Below are 27437 nucleotides of genomic sequence, written 5' to 3'. Positions count from 1 at the left end.
CGTCCTCCTGAGGTACCCAACTCCTCTCCTCAGGACCATATCCCCTCCAGTTGACCAGATATTGCAATTTTCCCCTTGAAATTCTGGAATCAACGATGGAGCTGACCTCGTACTCCTCCCGACCCTCCACCTGAACAGGACGAGGCGAGGAGACCTTAGAGGAGAACTTGTTGCAAATAAGGGGTTTCAACAAGGAGACATGAAAAGAGTTAGGAATGCGTAAGGCAGGTGGCAGAGCAAGGCGATACGCAACCGGATTGATACGAGTGAGAACCCTGTAAGGGCCTATGTAGCGAGGAGCAAATTTCATAGATGGAACTTTTAGTCGAATGTTCTTAGTACTTAACCATACCCTATCCCCAGGAACAAAAACAGGAGCCGCTCTTCTATGCTTGTCAGCGTGTTTCTTGAACAACGAGGAACTATGTAACAGAATTTGCCGAGTCTGATCCCATAATTTCTTCAGGTTGGCGACATGATCATCAACCGACGGTATCCCCTGAGAAGGGGAAACCGAAGGAAAAATCGAAGGATGAAAGCCATAGTTCATGAAGAAAGGGCTGGAGCGAGTTGAATCGCAAACAAGGTTATTGTGTGCGAACTCCGCCCAAGGAATCAAACCGACCCAATCGTCCTGGTGTTCGGAAACAAAGCAACGCAGATACTGTTCGATCTTTTGATTGGTACGTTCAGCAGCTCCGTTAGACTGAGGGTGATAGGCCGAGGAGAAGTTAAATTTGATGCCCATTTGAGAACAAAAGGATCTCCAGAAACGTGAGACAAATTGAGAGCCTCTATCGGAGACAATCTCCGAAGGAATCCCATGTAGGCGAAAAACCTCTCTTGCAAAAATTTCAGCCAATTCAGGAGAAGTCGGAAGTTTAGGTAATGGCACGAAATGGGCCATCTTAGTAAATCTATCCACCACCGTGAGAATAACAGTCTGTCTCTTGGAAGCAGGCAAATCAACGATAAAGTCTATGGACAAACAGGCCCAAGGTTTCTCAGGAATGTCCAAGGGGTGTAACAGACCACATGGAGATGCATGAGGTAGTTTAGTCTTGGCACAAGTTTCACAAGCTGCGACGAACTCCTCAATATCTTTTCGCAGTGAAGGCCACCAGAAATCCTTGGATATCAAAGAGTATGTCTTGCGAATACCAGGATGGCCAGCTATTTTACTTTCGTGAAAACATTGTAAGAGTTCCAGTTGAAGTTCAGGAGGAACAAAGTTTCTTCCCTCAGGAGTGTTTCTGGGAGCTAGATGTTGTGACTTCAAGATCTGGTCAAGTAGCGGAGAATGAATTTTGAGACTGGTATTAGCAATAATATTGCATTTGGGTACAATGGAGGACATAAGTGGTTCAACTGAAGCAGAGGGCTCATATTGGCGAGATAGCGCATCGGCTTTAGAATTCTTTGACCCAGGTCTGTAAGTCAGAACGTAATTGAAATGGGTAAGAAACAACGACCAACGAGCCTGCCTGGAGGACAAGCGCTTAGCCTCTCCGATATAAGACAAATTTTTGTGGTCAGTTAGAATGGTAACAGGATGTAATGTACCTTCCAATAAATGTCTCCACTCTTTCAAAGCCTTGATAACCGCTAGTAATTCTCTGTCACCAATGTCATATCTGCTTTCAGTACCGGTCAATTTTTTAGAGAAAAATCCACATGGATGTAATGGTTTATCAACCCCCAACCTTTGAGATAGAACAGCACCTAAACCAGTCTCTGATGCGTCTACCTCAAGTAGAAAAGGCAGAGAAGTGTCGGGGTGAACTAAAATTGGAGCGGAAGCGAAAAGCTCCTTGAGGGTTTTGAACGCAAGGAGAGCTTCAGTAGTCCAATTCTTAGTATCAGCCCCCTGTTTGGTCATATTAGTGATAGGTGCGATAATGGAAGAATAGCCCTTAATAAAGCGCCTATAATAATTAGAAAAACCAATAAATCTCTGTACGGCTTTAAGACCTTTGGGTAAAGGCCACTCTAGAATGGATTGGAGCTTATCCGGATCCATCTTAAATCCCTCCCCAGAGATCACATAGCCGAGAAAGGTTACCTGGGTTTGATCAAAGCTACATTTCTCCAACTTGCAGTACAAGCCATGCTGGAGAAGCTTATGCAAAACCCTCCTGACTTGCTTGTGATGAGTCTCAATCTCACTAGAATGAATGAGTATATCATCTAGGTATACAATGACGCAATCTTGCTGAAATTCCCTAAGAACCTCATTTATCAGATCCTGGAATACAGCTGGCGCATTGCATAACCCAAAAGGCATAACAGTATATTCATAGTGACCATATCGAGTATTGAATGCCGTCATCCACTCATGTCCCTGCTGGATTCTCACCAAGTTATATGCCCCTCTGAGGTCTAACTTGGTGAAAATTGTAGAGCCCTTCAAACGATCGAAGAGTTCGGTGATCAAGGGAATCGGGTAGGCATTTTTAATGGTTATCTTATTCAAGCCTCGATAATCAATACAAGGTCTCAAAGAACCATCTTTCTTTTTAACAAAAAAAAATCCAGCCCCGGCAGGGGAGGAGGACCTCCTGATGAATCCCTTGTCTAAATTCTCGTGAATATACTCCTCTAGAACTGAGTTCTCTTTAGTAGATAATGGGTATACATGACCTCTGGGAGGCATGGTACCAGGGAGTAGGTTAATTTTGCAATCAAAGGACCTGTGTGGGGGTAAGGTATCGGCTTTCTTTTTGTCAAATACTGCCTTTAAATCTAGATACTGAGGCGGAATTTGTGTCTCTGTAGGATTGTCAGAGGTAGTCGATGTGTTAGTTAATCCGAGAGGTAAGACCTTCCGCAAGCATTTCTCTTGACAATTCTTTCCCCACGAAACTATCTCCCCAGACTCCCAATTAATAATAGGGTTGTGTCTCCTCAACCAGGAGTACCCCAGGACTATGGGAATAGACGGAGAAGAGATGAGCATTAAGGATATATCCTCTTTATGTAGGATGCCAACAGTTAAGTTAATCGGTATGGTCTCATGGAAAATAACAGGCTCAAGTAACGGTCTACCATCGATGGCCTCAACAGCCAGTGGTGTCTCTTTTAACTGGGATGGGATAGCATGCTTGGCAACAAAACCCTGATCTATAAAGCTCTCAGCAGCTCCAGAATCGATTAGTGCCATAGTCTTTACTACTCCCTTCTCCCACCTCAAAGAAACGGGTAACAGAAGCCTGAACTCTTTGTAGTTGTGAATAGAGGACAAAGTAGAAACACCCAAGGCCTGTCCTCTAGAGAAACTTAGGTGCGAGCGTTTCCCGAACGATTAGGACAATTTAGGCGTAAATGTCCTCTGACTCCACAATACATACATAAACCCTCCCTTCTTCTGTACTGTCTCTCTCTCTCTGTGAGATGAGTACTGCCTATCTGCATAGGTTCAGAAATACGTAAGTCCTCGAACTCAGAATTTTGAAAGGTAGGCGCTAGTTTAAAGGAGGGTCTACGGGTCCTATCTCGAGTGTTCTGCCTCTCTCTTATGCGTTCATCAATACGAGATATAAAAGAAATTAAATCCTCCAAATTCTCAGGGAGTTCTCTAGTAGCGACCTCGTCAAGAATTACATCTGATAACCCATTCAGAAACACATCTATATAAGCCTGTTCGTTCCACTTAACTTCTGCCGCCAAGGACCTGAACTCTAGTGCATAGTCCACAAGTGTTCGATTGTCCTGTCTAAGGCGCAACAGTAATCTAGCTGCATTGACCTTTCTACCAGGAGGGTCAAAAGTTCTTCTAAACGCAGCTACAAAGGCATTATAATTATAGACTAGTGGATTATCATTCTCCCATAAAGGATTGGCCCATCTCAGAGCTTTCTCAATGAGTAAAGTAATAACAAATCCAACCTTCGCTCTATCTGTAGGATAAGAGCGGGGTTGTAATTCGAAATGGATGCTAATCTGGTTCAGGAAACCACGGCACTTCTCCGGTGACCCGCCATAACGTACTGGTGGGGTAATACGGGAAGAAGCACCTACAGTGGCTACCTCTAGACCTGAGACTGCAGGAGAAATAGAAGGAGTACGTGTCTCCTCAGGTGGGTTACTAGCAAGAGACACAAGTGCCTGTAGTGCTAAAGCCATCTGATCCATCCTATGTTCCATGGCGTCAAACCTGGGATCAGAAGAACCAAGCTGACTGTTTGTACCTGCAGGATCCATTGGCCCTGTCGTAATGTCAGGATCGGGACAGGGATCCAACACGCAGAGTACAAAGAGTGGAAAGGTACGTATACCGGGCCTTAGAATGGCCGGACTAACGTACCGAGAGTAATAGAGAATAGTCAGAGACAAGCCGAGGTCGAGGGAACGAGAAGACAGATAAGCGAGAGACAAGCCGGGTCAAGGGAGAACAGAGAAGCAGGGAAGTACAACAAGCCGAGTCAAAACCAAATAGAGCAAACTAGAATACCAGAGCACTGAGTGACTAGACAAGCTAGAACCACGACAGGGCAATGAGCTGACGAGAGAAGTAAGCTTAAATACCCTGGCTCCGGATGGTAAGCACGCCTCTGACAAGTGCCGATTGGATATCGGACACTTGAGTGGCAGGTCGCTCGAGATAGCGTCAAGACGTCACGTATAGAGCGTCCTGCTAGAAAAGGACGTGGATTCCTCGCGGCCGGTGTTTAAGTGGCTGGATGAACCGCGAGGAACGGAGGAAACAGCTCGCCTGGACGGATAAACCACCAAGTCTCTACCTCCCTTAGAGGTAGAGGCCTCAGGTACCCTGACACCCAACCCCTATAATCTGCTTGCCCTAATTCCGGGTGGGGCAACTCACTTTACAGACTTAGATCATAAATATGCTTATTTCTACCTTCGAGTTGCTGCTGAGAGTCAGTGTATCTTTGCTTTTCAATGGGAAGATGCTGTTACGGGATCAAAACGTCAGATGACTTGGACCAGGTTACCACAAGGGTTCAAGAATTCACCTACCCTATTTGAATCTGCATTAAGTCAAGATCTGCAAGACTTCAAATACATCCCAGGTGAATGTGTATTGCTTCAGTACGTGGATGATCTCTTAATAGCCGCAGTTGCTAAAGAGATGTGCCAACAAGCAACCCATGATCTAATCCATATTCTTTGGAGGGCAGGTTACAAGGTATCAAGGAAGAAGGCGCAATTGTGTCAGCCAACTGTCAAGTATTTAGGATTCCATATCTCTGAAGGTCAAAGAACAATGGGACCTGTAAAGAATCAGTGTGTCGAATACCTGTACCCATGAATAGAAGACAAGTGCGAGAATTCTTGGGAGCAGCAGAGATACTTCAGTTATTGGAGGCAGTATCATACATTGCAGAGCACATCTGAAAGGCGATAGTGATGTGGTGAGAGGAAATCGCATGGCAGACAATGCTGCAAAATGTGCTGCTAAATCAAGACAAGAAGATCACGTGAGCCATGTACTGCTCTTGTACCTGCACCCTTGTCTCAATGGACTCCAGTGTATAAAACCCAAGAGAAGAAATGGTTGGAAACTGAATCTGGAAAATACTTGGAGAATAATTGGTATCAGCTAGAAGATGGAAGAATAGTGATTCCGGCATCTCTGGCCATAGAGATTGTTCAGAACTTCCACAGTGGTACCCATTCAGGAAGAGATAGTATGAAAGAATCTTTCAGCAAACATTTCTACATTCCAAGACTATCCAACCTTTCCCAAGCTATTGTCCGAAGATGTGTTCAGTGTGCTCGCAACAACGCAAGACAAGACCCTGTCAAACCACCTGGAGTTCAGTATATGGGAGGACTTCCCATGTCAGATTTACAAATAGATTACACGGTGATGCCTAAATCCGAAGGGTATCGTTACCTGCTGGTAGCGGTGTGTACCTACTCTGGTTGGGTAGAGGCCTGTCCTACTCATACAGAAAAAGCAGGAGAAGTTGTACAGTTTCTGTTACGGGGCGTTATACACAGATATGGACCGTGTTCTATAGGATCTGATAATGGTCCAGCTTTTGTCCGTCAATGTTTACAACAACTGACTCATGTACTTGGCATCAAGTGGAAACTCCATACTGCTTATAGGCCTCAGAGTTCTGGAAAGCTGTAAAGGTGGCAGAAGTGACTCCTTGGATTCATCACTCTAGGGTTAAACCAGCAGCAGATTCCTGACAAGCTACTCCAGATCCTGAGAATCCTTGCAAGATCCGGTTGAAGCGAATACCCCAGTCAGATTGAACGTGACGTGAGGAAAAATATGAGGGGATGTTGGGATATGGTGGTTAAAAGCCTTCGGAGATCATCAAGTAGGTGTTTTGACTGCCATAATAAAGCCTGACCACCTATCTACTTGTCATAGCCAGAGTGTCTCAGAGGGACCTCTATGAAAGTAAGTGAGGATCAGAAGGACAACAATCCTTGCAGCCCTCACAAGCGGGAAGCTGAGGTGTCGTTGCACGGTCGAAGAGTAGGATGAGGACCACAAGAATGATGTGTTTAGTTATATGTTTCAGTATTTTTATAATTTTTCAGGAAGGTAAAGGTGAGGATATTCCAAGCTGTGTTAGTTGTATTAAGACTACAAAAACAGGTAACCAGATATCCCAGACCCTAATTTGGCACTCACAATATGAATGTAGAGGATCTGTGTCTAGGTGTAGGTACTTAGATACTGATTATTAGGCATGTACATGGGGAAAATTTTTGGTTCGGTTCAGCATTCCGAAATTCGGGAGGGGGCAGGGGGGCTCCTAAGGGTGATAGGGGGCTTCTGTTGTCGCTATTGTCACATCGGGTCCCCTCTCACTAACCAATCCCCGTCAGCCGCTACATGAGCCCAATGCGCTGTAGTCCCATGGTTCCCACAGTTTTTGGAACTTCACCGTCCCTTTGCTGTCAGGTTGTCCATTATTCTACAGTCCCTTATTCTGGGTACGACCCCCGGAAATTCTGGGCCCTCTGGCGAAAGCTATGCGGTTGCAATCGCTCGGCGTGCACATAGAGTTATCTTATGTATTAATTTCTGCTCTCTCCTGGTCCATCCGTCCACTGACCTATTAAGCAAATATACCCAAGGGTCCAGGGGCCTATTGAAAGTCTGTTTCAGTAGATCCCCAACAGATTTCCAGAAGTCCTGGATTTTCGGGCACTCCCACCACATGTGTAAGTAAGTACCACGTGCACCGCAACCCCTCCAGCATACGTCAGTGTCTGTTTTGTGCATATGATAAAGTTGTATGGGTGTAGTGTACCAGCGTAGCATGGTTTTCCACGATTGTTCTTGGAATGTGACACATATGGAAGCGTTAGTGTTAGCTTCCCATATCTCTTGCCACTCAATCCCTTCTAATACCTCCCCTGAGTCTGATTCCCATTTGTCGGTGTACATCAGTCTTCCCCATTTTTTATTCTCTGTGCTGAGGTGAGCGTATAGGAGCATAATCAGACCCTTGGGGGTCACTCCGTTTAAGCACATGGTCTCATAGAAAGTCATCTTCCTCTGGGCTGCTTCTTTTATGTGTGGTTTTCTGGCAAAGTCCCGGATTTGTATATATCGAAAGAAATCCGCCGGGGTCAAGTGATTGCCCTGTTGGATTTAAGTAAATTGGATTATCCTTCCTTTTAGGAATAACTGATGGATCCGTTGCAGTCCGGTCCTCTCGATGTGTCAAAATTCTCTAGGAGCCATTCCGGGGGGGGGGGGAGTCTCGGTTTCTTAAGATTGGAGTGAGGGGGGAGGGGGACGAATCAAGTCCATACCTGGTACTACAGCTATCCCATATTTGCATTGAATTAAGTAAGGCGGGACACGTCACTCGTATTATCGGTCTGCTATCCTTTGGGAACCACATTGTGAACTGGGGTACGTAAAAGCCTACCATCATAGACTCAATTTCTACCCATCTTCTTACATTAGGCGGGGAATGCCACATTGCTATCTGTGTTAGTTGGGCCGCCAGGTAGTAAAAATATAAGTTCGGTAGTCCCAGTCCGCCTCTGTCCTTGCGTCGATACAACACCTGTCTGGAGATTCTATGTCTCTTGTTTTGCCATATAAAATCCCCTATTTGATCTATCTGCTACATCTAATTGGAGAGCCCCAGCAAATTTGTATTGGATCTGTGGTAAGAAAGCATACTCGAAATTACCACAAGATTGGGAAGGGGCATGTGTGCTAGGTATGCTTAAACCATCCTTCTCCTTGTTGCCAATTGAAACGGGAGAGACCTTGGGAGTTAAGGTTTATGATGTAAAACATAAAAAGAAGCGAGCATCATTGAACGTAGGCAGTAGAAGGAGGTGTGTGTGGAAAGTTTATCCTTAGTAATTTTTGTTTGCATATAGATGATGAGGGTCAGGCAGTGATTGATATTACTAGCAATATGGTTAAACGGGCGCACGTACCCACTCAAACTTGAAACGGGTATAATCCAAACAGTTGGTTTGGGAGTTGGTATGAGCATCTTGGTGGGATTAAGGCATTTGTAGGAGGAGTGGTATTTATTATTTTATTATGCCTCTTCCTGCCCTGTCTGATTCCATTAGTAGTTAGGTCTATACGTAGTGTTATTGAGAGCACTATAGAGAGGAAGACAGTTGCCCATGTAATGGCCGTTTGGAAATATGAACCCCTAGCCTAGAGAGAGACTATTAATAATCAGGTCGATGAGTGTTGAGAGGTAATAGAGTTAAGTTAGAATGCTTATAAGGTCTGTCCCGGCTCATGGTTACTTGAAAGATGTTGGCAAATTATGATTAGTGATGCATCTGGAATAACTTTGTATCAGAAGCATCAACGGGGGGAATGTGATGGGATTTCAAGATGGTTCAAAATTTAGTAGGCCTGAAATCTCCATGTGGCATATACAAGTACAGGTGTTTGTTGTATCTGTTAGTTAGTTACATGTAGCTAAGATACTGTCATCAATGTACTGAGCATGTGCATCAACTGTAGTCACATTCCTTTGTCCTTAAAAGGAGTCATGCAGTCTGCCAATATGAGGTGATCCTGAATATCCTGTTCACTGATTGGTCTAAGGGTATGTGTGAGTGGAGCTATGAATGAGAGGAGTTATTGTTAATAAAAAGCATTTGAAATCTGGGCTTAGACATTTTTGGAACAGGAGTTTATCTGAGACCCGATCGGTAACAATAAAGACCTTTTAATTCTTGAATTGATCTGCGTCCGACTCTCTTTGTGTGGCTTCTGCTGTGTTTTCCGGTAACTGTAGCAGAACTGTAGCTGAGTGGAGTGTGGCTCTTTTTAGGAGAGGGCAAGAGACATAGAAGTTACTATTGGAGGCCATTAGCATTTCTGAACAGATGGGTTTTGAGGGACTTTTTAAGTGATTGAAAATGAAGGAAGAGTCTGGGGGTAGGCAGGCTATTCCAAAGCAAAGAAGCCGCCTGTGAAAAGTCCTGAAAGCAGCGAACAAGGAAATGTCACCTGCAGAACAAAGAGACCAATAAGGGACATATCTACAAATCAGTGAAGAGAAGTACCGGGGGCAAGAATTTAGAGATGTATAGGCAAGGGTTAGTATTTTAATTGACACCTAAAGGGTACAGAAAGCCAGTGTAAAGATTGATAGAGTGGTGAGGTGTGGGAAGAGCATCGGGTAAAAAAGATTAACCTGGCGACGACATTCATTAGATTGTAGCAGGGCAGTTTGGCTTCTGGGGAGACGAACTAGGAGAGAATTACAGTAATCCATGCGAGCGATTACCAGAGCCTTAACAAGCTCCTCTGGAGCATTTTGCATAAGAAAGGGGCGGATATGGTCAGGGTTTTTAAGGTGGAATCAAACGGTTTTAGCAACATCCTGGATATGGGTGCAAAGGTGAGGCCAGGATCAAAGAACAGCAAGACAATGAGCTTGCAAGGATGGACTGATGCAAGTACTAAAGAAAAGAGATACCTTAAGTACAAAAGAATGTCCAGACTTAACATCTCCAAGAATAGTCAAAATACTTGCCGAGGTCAGGGACACAGAATCAGACACAAAGATGAGGGAAAGCCAAAAGTCAAGGATACCAGATATCACCGAAGTCAAAAAGCCAAAGTCAGATACCAGAAAATAAAGATCAGGAACACACTCTCGGATAATTATAGGCATGAAACCATGACAGGGCAATGAGCAAGAGGAGAATTGTGTTTAAATACCCCTCCTGTGGATCCAATTTGACCCCAAAAGTAATTACCAGGTTTCCATGTGCATGATTGCTGCTCGGCACAAGTTTTCCTGTCAGGGCAATAAATGGTATTAACCACATTTTTATGTGTAGATGAATACATGACAAGAAGGTCCCTGTACTATGAACAGGTGAATAATTTGCAGGGTAACTGTTCATCCAATGACGCAGACAGGCCACCTGAGAATGGTAATCTTCACACCGGTAGGCTTTCACTGTCAAGCAGGGCTGTAGGTAGAACCAGACTTCATGAAGCCAAACCATAGTAGCGCTGCACAAGAAATGTTCACACTCCTGTGCACGGAACATAGGGGGGAACCCGTGTTACAAGTCCAAGGTCCCTTCATCTCCATTTGGCAAGGTCGTGGGCCTGAGGGTGCATTGTGTGCCAGGAAACCTTTCAGGTCCGTGGGGAGCCAGACTGATGCTCTGCGTGGGCCCCCACTCTAGTGCAAGATGGGTGATCTGATACAGGAGCTCTGCGGATTGGCAAAGCTTGTGAGGTGAGTATTTGAGATCGGCTATGAATGAGTCCCCAGCAGTTTAAGCAGAGCTGATCAAATCGAACTTCAAAGTATACTTTCCAAGTCCGGTTTCCTGTGGAAGTTGCGTCTTGGCGGCCATCTTAGGCTCTGCACGCAGTCGCCAGTTCGGTGGGACATTCTGCTAGTACAGAGAGGTTGGTTCCCCCAGTGGGGACTGGGATATCCCCCACCGGTCCAGAGGGACATACGACAACAAGTAGGCCTATGCAGATAAAAATAGAAAATAGAGTAGAGAATGGAGGTCAAGGTTTTTTTTTTATATCTCTATCCATAGCCTGTGAAAGGGGCAATATTGGGCAATTGATATGGAGCCTGGACACTGCTTTATACCACGTAATTGGTTATTTTGTTTTTGTCTTAACCATTTGTCTTTTAAATGTGTACTACTTTGTGTTTCTGTTGTTCATATTTTTAGGAATTTGGAGGTTTTCTGTGAATTGTCCGATAAAGTGTGCACGAAAATGGAGATGTAAAAAATCTCATTAAATATCTTGCACTTTTTATATTTATAAAGTAAATATTTGTCTATTTGGGTGCTTCATGCTATTTGTAAAAAAATTCACTGTGTTCACTGGAAATGCCCAAAGCGCGTATACACCCTTTTTGTGTTGTTTTACATATTTCCCATTATGTTATGCCAGCTGAGGATCTACCACTTAGCAATCATTGCAGCGTTGGATTTGTGAGAAGTTTGAGCGCTTGAATGTAAGCATGTTTGTCTGGCTTATGTATGCTGGTGTATTTGTATGTGCTATTGGATTGCAGTGGTGTACTTCAATGTAATGTTTGCGTTTGGATGCAGGGGTCTTCGAATGCAGTATTTGCATTTTTAAATGCAGGAGTGTGTTTTATGCGGTGTTTGTGTATAAATGCAGGTGTACATTTGTGTGTAGTATTATTGCTTGAATAACGTGGTGTTTGTACATACTTTACTTTTAGAGTTTGTTTGCTAAGGTATGTAGTATGTATGTAGTGATGTTTTAAATCCTGGAATATATGAACATTAAGCATACACTGCCACATGCATACTTACACAGATAAAAATATAATAAAGGGTGCATACTCAGGACTTGCAAAGGAACACACTGGTGTCTAGTATGTTAAATTACATTTGTTTACAAAGAAAATCAATCAACATTTCGACACTTTGTGTCAATGTGTATATTGCTGTGCTCACACACTGACACACATAAATATAGGGACACTGACACATGCATACACACATCATACTGTTTGTTTTTATCCACTTTCCTCAAACATACCATTGTGTGCAGGAGGGTGGCATCCCTGAGGTTCTGCTGCTTTTTATTGTTCATTTGTGTTTTGTTTGTTTTTGTTTTTTTCTCCTGAGTAGGGCATTCACCTTTTGTATTATGATCCATAAAGACTTTGTTCATTATTATTGGTTCTTATGGGGCTAATCACCAAAATAACACACAGACTTTCTGAATGTATTCTGATTCATTTCATTATGACGTTAAAAGATAATGTTTCTTTAATAGATCCTTTTAATTTAAAAGCTAGTTATATCCACATAGCTAATAAACCGAAAATGACAAGCTTTATCATTGACTTTGAACACAGTGTACTATGAATGTTCCATCTTGGTCTGTATAATGGTATTTCATTCACATTGAATTGTGCCTTGTCATCCTGCTGAACCTGGTACAGAGATTATATTTGACCATGAGCCTCAATCTGAATGCACATAATTGACTACACAGATGGAAAAGTTACCTTGACATAAGATTATCTTTATCTTTTAGATGCATCCCATGCAAGGCTCAAGAACATGACGTAAAACATTTTTTTAGAAATGCTGTGTAGAGGGCTACGTGTCTTTAAACTTACACATTATTCTATATTGTAGACGGGGATCAACTACTAAAATTAAGCTACAATGGATGGTTTATGGCAAACAATACATGGCACCAATGCTTGCATTGTGACCAATAACAGCCTAATCATGTCCATTGGAACTCCAGATATCCCTTCCTTAACTGTATCTGGCAAAATAAGAGTCAGTATAACGTTTTTGCTGTTTTTTGCATCTGCAGCTCTAAATGGATCTTTCTTGTTGAGGCTACAAAGAAGCCAAAAAGGGAGAAATAAGAAAACCCTATCAAGAATGCACGTACTCCTGAAAAACTTAATGCTGGCTAACTTGCTAGAGACACTTGTGGTTATGCCTTTGGATGGGGCTTGGAACCTGACTGTGCAATGGCATGCTGGGGATGTTCTATGTAAGGTTCTCAGTTTCCTCAAACTTTTTACCATGTATGCAGCTGCCTTTATAGTGGTAGTTATCAGCCTCGATCGCTGTATTGCTGTAACTATGCCTTTAAAGATGAAGAAAAATTCCAGCCTTGGAAAATCCATGTTGTACTTGGTATGGATTATTAGCATCCTCTTTGCAGCACCACAGGTAATATCAATCATTTGCATTTCTTTATCAATAGCAAGTTTAATGTTTTCAAAATAAGGTATAAAAGCTATTTCACAGAAACCTTTTAGTTTCATAGACTGGGTTTACTTAAGGGTCTATTCGATAAACCAGGAACTGTGAACCATAATGGAATTGAAATGTTTAACTAACTTTCCAGATTGACATCTGTTGTCTGTTTTTACAATATCCGCTTATACAATATAAACAGTGATAACATTTAATTTAACCCCTTAAGCCCGCAGCCAAATGTACAAGTTGTGATCAAAACAAAACGTAAACAAAACCTGGCATTTGCGCTATATGTCTGTCCAACCGTAATTCACCTCTTTCATATTAAATGCACCCCCCCTTATTATATATCATTTTATTCAGGGGAAACATGGCTTTCATTTAATATGAAATATTAAGCTATGAAACATAATTTAATATGAAAAAAATGGGAGCAAATAAGAAATGTTGTTATTTTGTTTAGTTCTACATTACATTTTAACTGTCAATGTCATAATACTGTTTGCTTTTACTGCAATAAAATACACATATTTGTATTCAGCAAAGTCTCATGTGTAAAACAGTACCCCCTATGTACAGGTTTTATGGTGTTTTGGGAAGTTACAGGGTCAAATATAGCACGTTACATTTGAAATTGAAATTCGCCAGATTGGTTACGTTGCCTTTAAAACTGTATAGTAGCCCAGGAATTAAATTTACACCCATAATGGCATACCATTTGCAATAGTAGACAACCCAAGGTATTGCAAATGAGGTATGTCCAGTCTTTAGTAGCCATTTGGTCACAAACACTGGCCAAAGTTAGCGTTAGTATTTGTTTGTGTGTGAAAAATGCAAAAAACGCCAATTTGGCCAGTGTTTGTGACTAAGTGGCTACTAAAAAAGACTGGACATACCCCATTTGCAATACCTTGGGTTGTCTACTATTGCAAATGGTATGCCATCATAGGGGTAATTTTCATTCTTGGGCTACGATAGGGTCACAAAGGCAACGTAAGCAATCTGGCGAATTTTAATGTGAAAAAAATGAAACACAAGCCTTATATTTGACGCTGTAACTTTTGAAAACACCATAAAACCTGTACATGAGGGGTACTGTTGTACTCGGGAGACTTCACTGAACACAAATATTTGTGTTTCAAAACAGTAAAAAGTATTGCAGCAATAATATCGTCCGTGTAAGTGCTGTTTGTGTGTGAAAAATGCAAAAAACGTCACTTTTACTGGCGATATCATCGTTGTAATACATTTTACTGTTTTGAAACATGAATATTTGTGTTCAGCGAAGTCTCCCGAGTAAAACAGTACCCCCCATGTACAGGTTTTATGGTGTCTTGGAAAGTTATAGGGTTAAAAATAGTGCTAGCAAATTAAATTCCCTATACTTTCGGGCTGTCATGCAGTTCCCGCTATAATTGTAATTAATTAGGATACCTAATTATGTAAAAATATTACATAAATATATGTGTAGAATTAATATATGTGTATATATATATTTTTTTTTTCTAATATTTTTATTTATATATAGTGATATATACGTATATATTTATGTATATATATATATTATTTTGTTCTACGTGTATTTTGATATAAATATATATATTATTATCACAATACAGTTAGAACGAAATAACACACATCTATATATTTTTTAATTCTTTTTTTAATTTTATTTTTTTTACGTATTTACATTTTTTTTTTTTAAAACACTGGCCAAAGTTAGCATTCATATTTGGTGTGTGTGTGAAAAATGAAAAAAAAAAACTAAATTGAACGCCAACTTTGGCCAGTGTTTGTGACAAAGTGGCTACTAAAAAAGACTGGACATACCCCATGTTGTTTATTTCTACAAATGGTATGCCATCGTGGGGGTAATTTTCATTGCTGGGCTACCATACGCTCTCAAAGGCAACATAACCAGTCTGGCAAATTTCAATGTGTATAAACTTAAACATGTAATGTGCTATATTTTACCCTGTAACTTTCCAAAACACCATACAACTTTACAGTGGGGGTACTGTTTTATTCGTGAGACATCGCTGAACACAAATATGTGTACTTTATTGCAGTAACAGCTAACCGTATTGTGACATTCACAGTTAAAATGTCATGCAGAACTAAAAAAAAAATACAATTTCTTTCTCAATTTTTTTTATATTTTATATATATATTAAATTATGTTTAATATACAAATATTTGATGTGACATCAAAGCCCTGTTTCTCCTGAACAAAATGATATATAAGTGTGGGTGCACATAATATGAAAGATGTGAATTACGTCTTAACAGACATATAGCACACATTCAAGGTTTTGTTTATGTTTTGATCACAACTTGTACAACTGCCTCAGTCCTTAAAGCGGCACTGTCATGCCGAACTTACCTTTCCTCAATCTCTTCCTCTTCTCCCCCTCTCTCAGGATCTGTTCTTCTTTTCTTCCTGTCTTCTTTAGTTTTCTTTAAAACCATAAGACAAAGTAGGGACTCTTTGTCTTATGGGATTCCTCCGCTTGACCAGCTCTGACCAGCGGAGGAGCAAAGTGTGCTTCATTTCCGCTGGTCAGAGCAATTTTCCCATGATCCCTAGCTTTCCTCCCTGTTCCCACAATGCTTCCTGTCAGTATTGCCGAACGTCCTGTCACTTAGACAGAACGCCGGCAAAACTGCCGAATTGCATCCTAACAGAATGAGCACTGTTTCTCCATTGGTGTTAGGATGCAATTCGGTACTTTGTTTGTATCGGAATTTCATTCTAATGAATGAAACTCCGATCCTATTCATTGCCGCGGCTGCATCTTGCAGCCGCTTAGTAGATAACTCCCTAATTCCCACGGTATCAGGGAGCTATCTACTAAAAGGCTGAAAGACCTAAATTGGTCTTTCAGCCAACTTTACTAATACTAAGTAAAGATTACTTAGTATTAGTAAATAATATGCCCCTACTCGCTATACCGCGAGTAGGGGCATGTCTAGTAAGCAGTGAGCAGCCTGTGGCTGCTCACTGTAAAAAACAAAAAACAAAAAAATAAACTAATAAACACCCCCCTCCCCTGCGCGGGGGTTAAAGATTGGGGGGGGGGGAGGCTACTGTCTTCCCTCCTGGCCCCCACCCATGCGCGGTGGGTGGGTGCCCTAATAAAACAATAAGGGGGGGGGGACCTACTGTCCTCCCCCCCGGCCCCCACCCCTGCGCGGTGGGTGGGGGCCCTAATAAAACAATAAGGGGGGGGGGACCTACTGTCCTCCCCCCGGCCCCAACCCCTGCGCGGTGGGTGGGGGCCCTAATAAAAACAATAAGGGGGGGGACCTATTGTCCTCCCCCCTGGCCCCCACCCCTGCGCGGTGGGTGGGGGCCCTAATAAAACAATAAGGGGGGGGACCTACTGTCCTCCCCCCTAGCCCCCACCCCTGCGCGGTGGGTGGGGGCCCTAAATGAACCCCCCTCCCCATCAAGGTGACTAGGGGTCCCAAGCCCCTAGTCACCCCCCACCCAAAACATTCTATCCCCTACCTACCCCCCTCACCCTAAAAATAGTGAGGGGGGAATAAAATAACTAACCTGTAAAAAAAAAAAAATTAAACTTGCCATTTGACGTCTTTTTTCTAAATTCTTCTTACTTCAGCCCCCCAAAAGGCCAAATAAAAATCCATAAACCCATCGCACTTTAAAAAAAAAAAAAAAACGAGCGCAAACAAAAATTAATCCATCTTCACCCATGGAGGGCACGCCGCGTACTGAGCTCCGCAGGGCGGGTCACGGCTTATAAAGCCTTGCCCCGCCCTGCAATTAGGCTTAGAACACAATGATTGGTTGGTTTAAGCCAATCAGAGTGCTCTGTGTCATTTTACACAGCGTGGGAAAATTCAAAAGAACTTTCCCACGCTGTGTAAAATGACAGATCACTGTGATTGGATGGTTTTCAAACCATCCAATCACAGTGCTCTGTGTCATTTTACAAGCGTGGGAAAATTCCAAAGAACTTTCCCACGCTTGTAAAATGACACAGAGCACTGTGATTGGATGGATTTCAAACCATCCAATCATAGTGCTCTGTGTCATTTTACACAGCGTGGGAAAGTTCAATTTTCCCACGCTGTGTAAAATGACACAGAGCACTGTGATTGGATGGCTTGAAATCCATCCAATCACACTGCTCTGTGTCATTTTACAAGCGTGGGAAAGTTCTTTTGAATTTTCCCACGCTGTGTAAAATGACACAGAGCACTGTGATTGGATGGCTTGAAAACCATCCAATCACAGTGATCTGTCATTTTACACAGCGTGGGAAAGTTCTTTTGAATTTTCCCACGCTGTGTAAAATGACACAGAGCACTCTGATTGGCTTAAACCAACCAATCATTGTGTTCTAAGCCTAATTGCAGGGCGGGGCAAGGCTTTATAAGCCTTGACCCGCCCTGCGGAGCTCAGTACGCGGCGTGCCCTCCATGGGTGAAGATGGATTAATTTTTGTTTGCGCTCGGTTTTTTTTTTGGTTTTTTTTTTAAAGTGCGACGGGTTTATGGATTTTTATTTGGCCTTTTGGGGGGCTGAAGTAAGAAGAATTTAGAAAAAAGAAGACGTCAAATGGTAAGTTTTTTTTTTTTTTTACAGGTTAGTTATTTTATTCCCCCCTCACTATTTTTAGGGTGAGGGGGGTAGGTAGGGGATATAATGTTTTGGGTGGGGGGTGACTAGGGGCTTGGGACCCCTAGTCACCTTGATGGGGGGGGGTCATTTAGGGCCCCCACCCACCGCGCAAGGGTGGGGGCCAGGGGGGGAGGACAGTAGGTCCCCCCCCTTATTGTTTTATTAGGGCCCCCACCCACCTCTCAGGGGTGGGGGCCAGGGGGGGAGGACAGTAGGTTGTCCCCCCCTTATTGTTTTATTAGGGCCCCCACCCACCGCTCAGGGGTGGGGGCCAGGGGGGGAGGACAGTAGGTCCCCCCCCCCTTATTGTTTTATTAGGGCCCCCACCCACCGCACAGGGGTGGGGGCCAGGGGGGGAGGACAGTAGGTCCCCCCCCTTATTGTTTTATTAGGGCCCCCACCCACCGCTCAGGGGTGGGGGCCAGGGGGGGAGGACAGTAGGTTCCCCCCCCCTTATTGTTTTATTAGGGCCCCCACCCACCGCTCAGGGGTGGGGGCCAGGGGGGGAGGACAGTAGGTCCCCCCCCCTTATTGTTTTATTAGGGCCCCCACCCACCGCGCAGGGGTGGGGGCCAGGGGGGAGGACAGTAGGTCCCCCCCCTTATTGTTTTATTAGGGCCCCCACCCACCGCGCAGGGGTGGGGGCCAGGGGGGAGGACAGTAGGTCCCCCCCCTTATTGTTTTATTAGGGCCCCCACCCACCGCGCAGGGGTGGGGGCCAGGGGGGGAGGACAGTAGGTCCCCCCCCCTTGTTTTATTAGGGCCCCCACCCACCGCTCAGGGGTGGGGGCCAGGGGGGGAGGACAGTCAGTCCCCCCCCCCTTATTGTTTTATTAGGGCCCCCACCCACCGCGCAGGGGTGGGGGCCGGGGGGGAGGACAATAGGTCCCCCCCCCTTATTGTTTTATTAGGGCCCCCACCCACCGCTCAGGGGTGGGGGCCGGGGGGGAGGACAGAAGGTCAAATGGCAAGTTTAATTTTTTTTTTTTTTACAGGTTAGTTATTTTATTCCCCCCTCACTATTTTTAGGGTGAGGGGGGTAGGTAGGGGATAGAATGTTTTGGGTGGGGGGTGACTAGGGGCTTGGGACCCCTAGTCACCTTGATGGGGAGGGGGGTTCATTTAGGGCCCCCACCCACCGCGCAGGGGTGGGGGCTAGGGGGGAGGACAATAGGTCCCCCCCCCTTATTGTTTTATTAGGGCCCCCACCCACCGCGCAGGGGTGGGGGCCGGGGGGGGGGGGAACAGTAGGTCCCCCCCTTATTACCATTTTTTTTTTTTTTTACAGTGAGCAGCCACAGGCTGCTCACTGTTTAGTGGACATGCCCCTACTCGCGGTATAGCAGTAGGGGTATTGGGGAGATTTTAATCTCCCTTGTGCTATTATGGGGGTCATATTGACCCCCATAGAGTGAGGGGGGGACATGGGGGGCTTAGGAAGTGGCGAGGAGCACTGCTCCCTGCCGCTTCTATAGTTACATATTACAAGGAGGGAGCTGCACGCCGGTAGCTCCCTCCTTGTAATAAACTGAACGAACAAACTAACACTGATACACAGTGTTAGTTTGTTCATCTGATTTTTTCTATTCATTCATTCGTCTGTCTGATGAATGAATGAATAGGTGAAATTCCCGTTCGCATGTCCAGGTGTTTCACTGGGCATGTGCGGGAATCTCACAGTCTGTCTAGTGTGGGTAGATGACGTGTCCCACAGGGACTTCACCTACCCACACAAAGATGGCGGCGCCCTGAATAAAGATCGGGGCAGAAGATAAAGAATTAAAAAGAGGTAATGTGGGGGGATTAGGGGCATTTGGGGGTGACTAGGGGGTCGATTGGATGTAGTGGAGGCGGGAGGGGGGTTAAAAAAAAAACGGGATTCGGCATGACAGTGCCGCTTTAAGGACAGAGCTTCGGAAGCTTGTCTTTTACTTAATGACAACGGCATTTTTTGCTGTTTGCGTTGACTAATTTATTGCACCGACGCATATTATATACCGTTTTTTAAAGGACAGAAAGGGCTTTAATTTGATGTAACATATATATATATATATATATATATATATATATATACATGCTTATTTGTTATTAAAAGATACAGAAAAATGCAAAAAAAATTAAAAATTGCTTATCGCGATTGCGGCGATCTGGGGTTAATTTTACCGCGTGACGGACAAGGTCCGTCACTCGTCGTTAAGGGTTTCCCCTGAGTGACGGACCTTGTCCGTCACTCGTCGTTAAGGGGTTAACCAAAACCAACAGAAACCGGGGGGAAACAAACCGCAGAGACCAAATCTTGCAATATTGTCTACACATATAACTGTGATATATATTTTTACAGTTGTGTACTGACAAAATGAGAGCCAGTCACACTAGGCTCAATATGTAGGCTTGATAGGATATTTATAGGGATGCTACTCCCTCTTCTCTGGCGGAGTGGTTTCCCCTTTGACTCCAAGTAAACCCGTTTTCCTGGCACTATAGGCTCCTGGAGTGTCCCCCTTCAGCCACTCACCTGAATCCAGTGCCGATGTCCCTCGGCGCTGGTTGAGGCTCCGGCCACACTCCTCCGCGCCAACTACAGCCAGTGGCGAGACCTAATGCGCATGCGCTGCAATGGCCGTGTGCGCATTAGACCTCCCCATAGGAAAGCATTATTCAATGATTTCCTATAGGGAAAATCTCACGCTGGAGGTCCGGGAGGACGTCCAGTGTCAGATAACAGACCAAAAGTCTGTCTCAATTCCATAAGCCCTCTAGTGGCCTGTGCAATGTAAACATAAGTATGTATGCATGTTTTTGTTTTGTTTTTATATATAACCAGGAAAGAGGTAATTCAATGCAAGTCTTCAATCTTTTTGAAATGCTTAACCGTGTCAACATTTCAGTCCCGTGCTGAACTTTTTTCAAGAACTTTAAAAAAAAAAAAAAAAAGTCCAGCATGATACTGAAACTATGAGACTGTTTAGTATTTGAAAATAAAGATTGAAGAGTTGCTTTGCATGACCTTGAGTGTGCTCTTTCCTGGTATCTTTACTTTGGCTATTATGCACCAGGGCAAGAACAAGACAGGCTCTATTTATACTTTTATCCTTTTGGGCATTCGTATTTTTTTTTCTTTATAGCATGGGTGATTGCCTGACCACCCACTGCAGGCTGTGTTTTAGATTGCCAATCTGGTCATAGGATGCCATTAAGGGGTTAAACGTCCAAAGTTGACCAACCTTGGACAGCAGTGATAGGCTGAGAACTATAAGCTGTAATGGTTATGGTGTTTATAGTGCCCTTTTTGATTCTTTACAGCTTTAATTGTACAATATTGCTTGTCCCACATGTACTGAGAATTATAAATGGAAATTCCTTCACCCCTAAAACATATATTTTAGAATTTCTCATTTCCATAAAAATGCTTGTTAACCAGTTGTAACCTCACATAAAAATGCATCTGCCTGATAACTCCCAAGCTCAGTTGTTTATTTTCAGGGTGATCTCCATCGAGGACAGTTCCAGTGCCGGGGGATCCTTTTCTCAGTGTGTCACACATGGAAGTTTCCCAAAGTGGTGGCAACAAACTTTATATAACTTGTTCACTTTTGGCTGCCTATTCATAATTCCTCTACTCCTCATGTTGGTATGTAACTCCATTATCATCCTCACAATGACTCAAGTGCTACACCAAGATGGCAAAAGTGAGTACATATGTTGCATCACTGTATAGAATTATAGCATATTTGTATCTACAATCTCTTGACAGGTTCATATTTAACATTAAGCACTAAAGCACTTATAACCAATAGCAGAATTTTTGTGAACTATCAATACAATGATACTAACAAGTAACTGAGCATCCAGAAGGAATGTAGTGTAGTGAATGTAGCCAACGGTCACAAACGGGTATAGAACATTTTGGGGAATGTTGCAGTCCAAATCTACTAGCCCAGGCAGCAAATCTCTCTTGTTGACATACTGTTCTTTCTCCTAGTACTGTTTAGTCAGTCCAAGAGCAAAAGCAGCTTATTGGTGTCTATCAACATACTGCTTTTGATTCAGGCCAAGACTCCTCAAGGAGAATTGGCCGGGAAAAGCAGCATGGCAACAATAGCACAAGGATTCTGGGGCTAGGAGTGCAGGGTTGACGGTCAGTGCCTCCTCTTCCTCTGTATATTATAAAGGGAAAGGCTTTTGGATTCAGCCATTCAAAATGTAACCAGCCACTACCAATCTTCCCCCTCTCTTCCTCTACAAAGAGGACATGCAAGTAGTGAAACTGGAAACAAATACACAAGCATACACACTATAAAATGTGTGTATGTATGCCTGTACAGGGAGTGCAGAATTATTAGGCAAGTTGTATTTTTGAGGATTAATTTTATTATTGAACAACAACCATGTTCTCAATGAACCCAAAAAACTCATTAATATCAAAGCTGAATATTTTTGGAAGTAGTTTTTAGTTTGTTTTTAGTTATAGCTATTTTAGGGGGATATCTGTGTGTGCAGGTGACTATTACTGTGCATAATTATTAGGCAACTTAACAAAAAACAAATATATACCCATTTCAATTATTTATTTTTACCAGTGAAACCAATATAACATCTCAACATTCACAAATATACATTTCTGACATTCAAAAACATAACAAAAACAAATCAGTGACCAATATAGCCACCTTTCTTTGCAAGGACACTCAAAAGCCTCCATCCATGGATTCTGTCAGTGTTTTGATCTGTTCACCATCAACATTGCGTGCAGCAGCAACCACAGCCTCCCAGACACTGTTCAGAGAGGTGTACTGTTTTCCCTCCTTGTAAATCTCACATTTGATGATGGACCACAGGTTCTCAATGGGGTTCAGATCAGGTGAACAAGGAGGCCATGTCATTAGATTTTCTTCTTTTATACCCTTTCTTGCCAGCCACGCTGTGGAGTACTTGGACGCGTGTGATGGAGCATTGTCCTGCATGAAAATCATGTTTTTCTTGAAGGATGCAGACTTCTTCCTGTACCACTGCTTGAAGAAGGTGTCTTCCAGAAACTGTGAGTTGAGCTTGACTCCATCCTCAACCCGAAAAGGCCCCACAAGCTCATCTTTGATGATACCAGCCCAAACCAGTACTCCACCTCCACCTTGCTGGCGTCTGAGTCGGACTGGAGCTCTCTGCCCTTTACCAATCCATCCATCTGGCCCATCAAGACTCACTCTCATTTCATCAGTCCATAAAACCTTAGAAAAATCAGTCTTGAGATATTTCTTGGCCCAGTCTTGACGTTTCAGCTTGTGTGTCTTGTTCAGTGGTGGTCGTCTTTCAGCCTTTCTTACCTTGGCCATGTCTCTGAGTATTGCACACCTTGTGCTTTCGGGCACTCCAGTGATGTTGCAGCTCTGAAATATGGCCAGACTGGTGGCAAGTGGCATCTTGACAGCTGCACGCTTGACTTTTCTCAGTTCATGGGCAGTTATTTTGCGCCTTGGTTTCTCCACACGCTTCTTGCGACCCTGTTGACTATTTTGAATGAAACGCTTGATTGTTCGATGATCACGCTTCAGAAGCTTTGTAATTTTAAGAGTGCTGCATCCCTCTGCAAGATATCTCACTATTTTTAACTTTTCTGAGCCTGTCAAGTCCTTCTTTTGACCCATTTTGCCAAAGGAAAGGAGGTTGCCTAATAATTATGCACACCTGATATAGGGTGTTGATGTCATTAGACCACACCCCTTCTCATTACAGAGATGCACATCACCTAATATGCTTAATTGGTAGTAGGCTTTCGAGCCTATACAGCTTGGAGTAAGACAACATGCCTAAAGAGGATGATGTGGTCAAAATACTCATTTGCCTAATAATTCTGCACGCAGTGTATAGCTGGTATTTGTATCTGAATGCCTGTGTGTATCGGTCTGTGTATACCTATATCTGCATATGCTTGTTTGTGTATGTGTCTGTAGGTATCTAACTGTAAGTGTCTTTATGTATGTCCCCATAAGTGTTAAGGGGTGGCATGTGGGAATTGGGAATTGGCCATAGGGCAAAATGGGCAGGGCTGACACTCGGTGAGTTTTTCTGATTATTTTCTAACCCTTTGAGTGCTGGATAAAATATTTTGAAGTTTTATTTAAAGGTTACATTTTTCAATGAGATATCCATATATACCAAATATTAATGTTCTTTTTGCTTTGTGTTAGAATTAGAACTGAATCGAACAAAGAATAACATTCCTCAAGCTCGTCTAAAGACCTTAAAGATGACTGTGGCGTTTGCATCTTTGTTCATTGTTTGTTGGACTCCGTACTATGTTCTCGGAATTTGGTACTGGTTTGAGCCGGAGATGATGACGAAAGTATCCGATCCAATTAACCACTTCTTCTACCTATTTGGCCTGTTGAACCCTTGTCTAGATCCACTGATTTACAGCTATTTCTCTATGTGATATATACAGAATGTAAAATCACATTTGCCTTTTCTGTACAAAGAAATCTAAATGAGTACAAGCTCATATGGTCACAGGTTTCACACAGGGAATAATATAGCAAATTTGGAATTTGCATTGTGTACCAGGGTATGTCAGAACTTTCTTGTGTGATGCAAAAAACAAACAAATAGCAGTTATTAGAAACTACAGTTACTTTTGGAGTAACCGTTCCTTTTGTATGAGTACAAACTTTTGTAACGAATTGCAATGTTAATTAAAGGATACCATAAAATGTGTGTATAATTCTACTGTATTGCATGTATGTCACAAGAAGAAAAAAAGGAACTGCACTCAATCACATGAGCCAAATATGCGTGCCACCAGACCAAGGGCCAGCACCAGCCCTATTCAGTTTAAATACCAATTGAAGAAAGGTCCAGGCTCTCCAATGCATAGGCACATTTATTGGAACAAGGTGAACACCACAACGTTTAGATCCACAACTGGGTCTTTGACCAGCTTGACTGGACTTTATTTCTCCAATTGGTGTAGGTCACTGAACTTGAAACAGCATAACTTGTTCTCAAATAGTCATTAGATCAACAGATTTCAGTCATCATACAATTGTATGATATTCTGGCACAGAAGTTTAGCCATGGCAAAAAAACTGCAAAGGAGTAACCCACCCAACTTCTTCTCTACATCTGTGCTTAGAACATTTATTTATATATATATATATATATATATATATATATATATATATATATATAAATTTAATTTATTTTTTTTATTTAAGGGGACACTCTAATCACAAAACAACTCTAGTTTATTGAAGTGCTTTTGGTGGGTAGATTATGCCCCATGTCTCACTGCTAATTTATGTAATTTAGGCTTAAATAATTTTTGTTTCAGTTTATGCAGCCCAAGCCAGATGTCCCCTGGCTGGGATTTTATACAGCCTCCCTACAGGCACTGTGTAAAATATTCACATTTTAAACGTGCTTAATTGTATAGTGTTTAATTTAGAATGTATTTTATGCTGTTCCGAGCAGTAAAAACTAAGGTAAACACACTGTGCTGTACACTTTAGAGCAATTGGTAGGGAAGTGAGCAACGCCCCCAATACACACCGGAGGACATCATGAACATCCCTATATAAAGAAATGAGAACAGGGAGTGGGTAGGACATTTGATTGTTCTGGAGTGTTTTATTTGTAATTGTTTTTACTATGGTCCCTGGGGAAGTTTCTTTGAAACGAAACGCATGGCCAGTGACCTATTTGTTTTTATATCTTTTTAACACATTTGGAGTTAATGAATTCTTTATACCTACTACCTGATTGCTGCTCGGAGTACGATCAACATACAGAGAATCCTGACCTCCCACAGAGGGAAGGCAACCTTAAGGCGCCTTAAACATTTGGAGTCTGTAAATTCCACAATTAGTGGGGGCACCACTCTTTGACTTTTAACAGTGTTGCACTATTATTTATCTTTTTCTTTCTTGGATACTCAGCTGTATCCCAATTTTTATATTGCATCATATTTGTATGAGGTCACCAACAGGGAAGTGACCTTGGGAAGCTGCAATTTCAAGCTAAGTAGCTTTATCCTTGTTATACACTGGTGTGGTGTAAATGGATAATTTGTTGTACATATCCCTGTAAGGGACCTGTGTGAGTTAAAGCTCTAAAAGTCCTTTTGCTGGATAGGAACTAGATTTCGCACTGTGGACTGTCTAGTTCCTATCCTTGTAATGGACCATGGCTAGATGGGGAGGTACAAAGGTCCTTATGCTGGATGGGAAATAGATTTCTCACTGAGAACTGGCTAGTTCCTATCCTTGTAATGGACCATGGCTAGATGGAGGTACAAAGGTCCTTATGCCGGATGGGAAATAGATTTCTCACTATTTAAGGGGACCTGAACACTATGGAGCAATAGGTCCTTTAGAAGGATAGGAACTAGCTCTCGCAGTGTGAGCTGGATAGTTCCAATCTCTATACAGGACCTGACCACTAGGGGCAAAAAGGTCCTTTAGAAGGATAGGCCTGGCATCAAAACAAATATAGCGCTCTGTAGTGGGTATGGTGCTTGTAGTGTTCTATGAAGCTGAGAAGCTTTTAGGTTCTTTAACCCCTTAAGGACATATGACATGTGTGACATGTCATGATTCCCTTTTATTACAGAAGTTTGGTCCTTAAGGGGTTAAAGGTATTTTTTTTATTATAAGCTCTGATCAAAATAAAAAAATTTGACTAAATGTCTGTTCAACCAATATTTACCTCTATCATATTAAGTGCACCCACACTTATTATATATCACTTTGTTCAGGAGAAACAGGGCTTTCATTTCACATCAAATATTTATATATGAAACATAATTTAGTATGAATAAAATATAAAAAAAAAAATGTACAAAATTAAGAATTGTTTTTTTTTTTTTTTTAGGTCTGCATAGCATTTTAACTGTGAATGGCATAATACTGTTAGCTTTTACTGCAATAAAAACACGTAATTGTGTTCAGCAATGTCTCACAAGTGTAACAGTATCCCCGTGCACAGGTTGTATAGGGTTATGGAAACTTACAGGGTCATATATAGGTCGTTTTCTTCATTTTAGTTTTTACACATTGAGATTTGCCAGATTGGTTTGCTGGGCCTATGTTGCCTTTGAGACCATATGACAGCCCAGGAATGAAGATTACTACATTATGGCATACCATTTGCAAAAGTAGACAACCAAGGATATTAAAAATGGGGTATAGCCAGTCTTTTTTAGTAGTCACTTAGTTGCAAACCTGGCCTTACGTTTGCGTTCATATTTGTTTTTTTGCATTTTTCACACACAAACAGCACTTTCACTGATGATATTGTTACGATACATTTTACGGTTTGTGTTCAGCAAAGTTTCCCGAGTACCACAGTACACCCATATACAGGTTTTATGGTGTTTTAGAAAGTTACAGGGTTATAATTAGAGGGCTTGCAAACTAAATTCTCCTGACCTTCTGCCTGGGTTGTTAGGCAGACCCCTCATATATACACTGCTCAAAAAAATAAAGGGAACACTTAAACAACACAATGTAACTCCAAGTCAATCACACTTCTGTGAAATCAAACTGTCCACTTAGGAAGCAACACTGAGTGACAATCAATTCCACATGCTGTTGTGCAAATGGGATAGACAACAGGT

At 42.6% G+C, this 27437-nt stretch overlaps 1 protein-coding gene across 1 annotated transcript; it reads left to right on the top strand.

Moving 5' to 3' along the window:
* The first annotated feature begins 12627 nt into the window (after positions 1 to 12627).
* On the top strand, positions 12628 to 24357 carry GNRHR (gonadotropin releasing hormone receptor). Its single transcript, XM_063425833.1, has 3 exons — positions 12628 to 13152; positions 21300 to 21519; positions 24016 to 24357. The coding sequence occupies exons 1-3, from the start codon at positions 12628 to 12630 to the stop codon at positions 24258 to 24260; spliced, it is 990 nt and encodes a 329-aa protein (XP_063281903.1). The 3' UTR covers positions 24261 to 24357.
* Positions 24358 to 27437: the final 3080 nt, after the last annotated feature.

This window comes from Pelobates fuscus, chromosome 6 (assembly GCF_036172605.1).
Source record: "Pelobates fuscus isolate aPelFus1 chromosome 6, aPelFus1.pri, whole genome shotgun sequence".
Lineage (NCBI taxonomy): Eukaryota > Metazoa > Chordata > Amphibia > Anura > Pelobatidae > Pelobates > Pelobates fuscus.
This window is presented reverse-complemented; position numbering and strand designations above follow the sequence as displayed.

Coding starts and splice junctions, on each gene's coding strand:
- GNRHR (XM_063425833.1), top strand. CDS start 12,628: ATGGATGGTTTATGGCAAACAATACATGGCACCAATGCTTGCATTGTG. Junction 13,153..21,299: donor TCCTCTTTGCAGCACCACAG/GTAATATCAATC, acceptor TCCCAAGCTCAG/TTGTTTATTTTCAGGGTGAT. Junction 21,520..24,015: donor GCTACACCAAGATGGCAAAA/GTGAGTACATAT, acceptor GCTTTGTGTTAG/AATTAGAACTGAATCGAACA.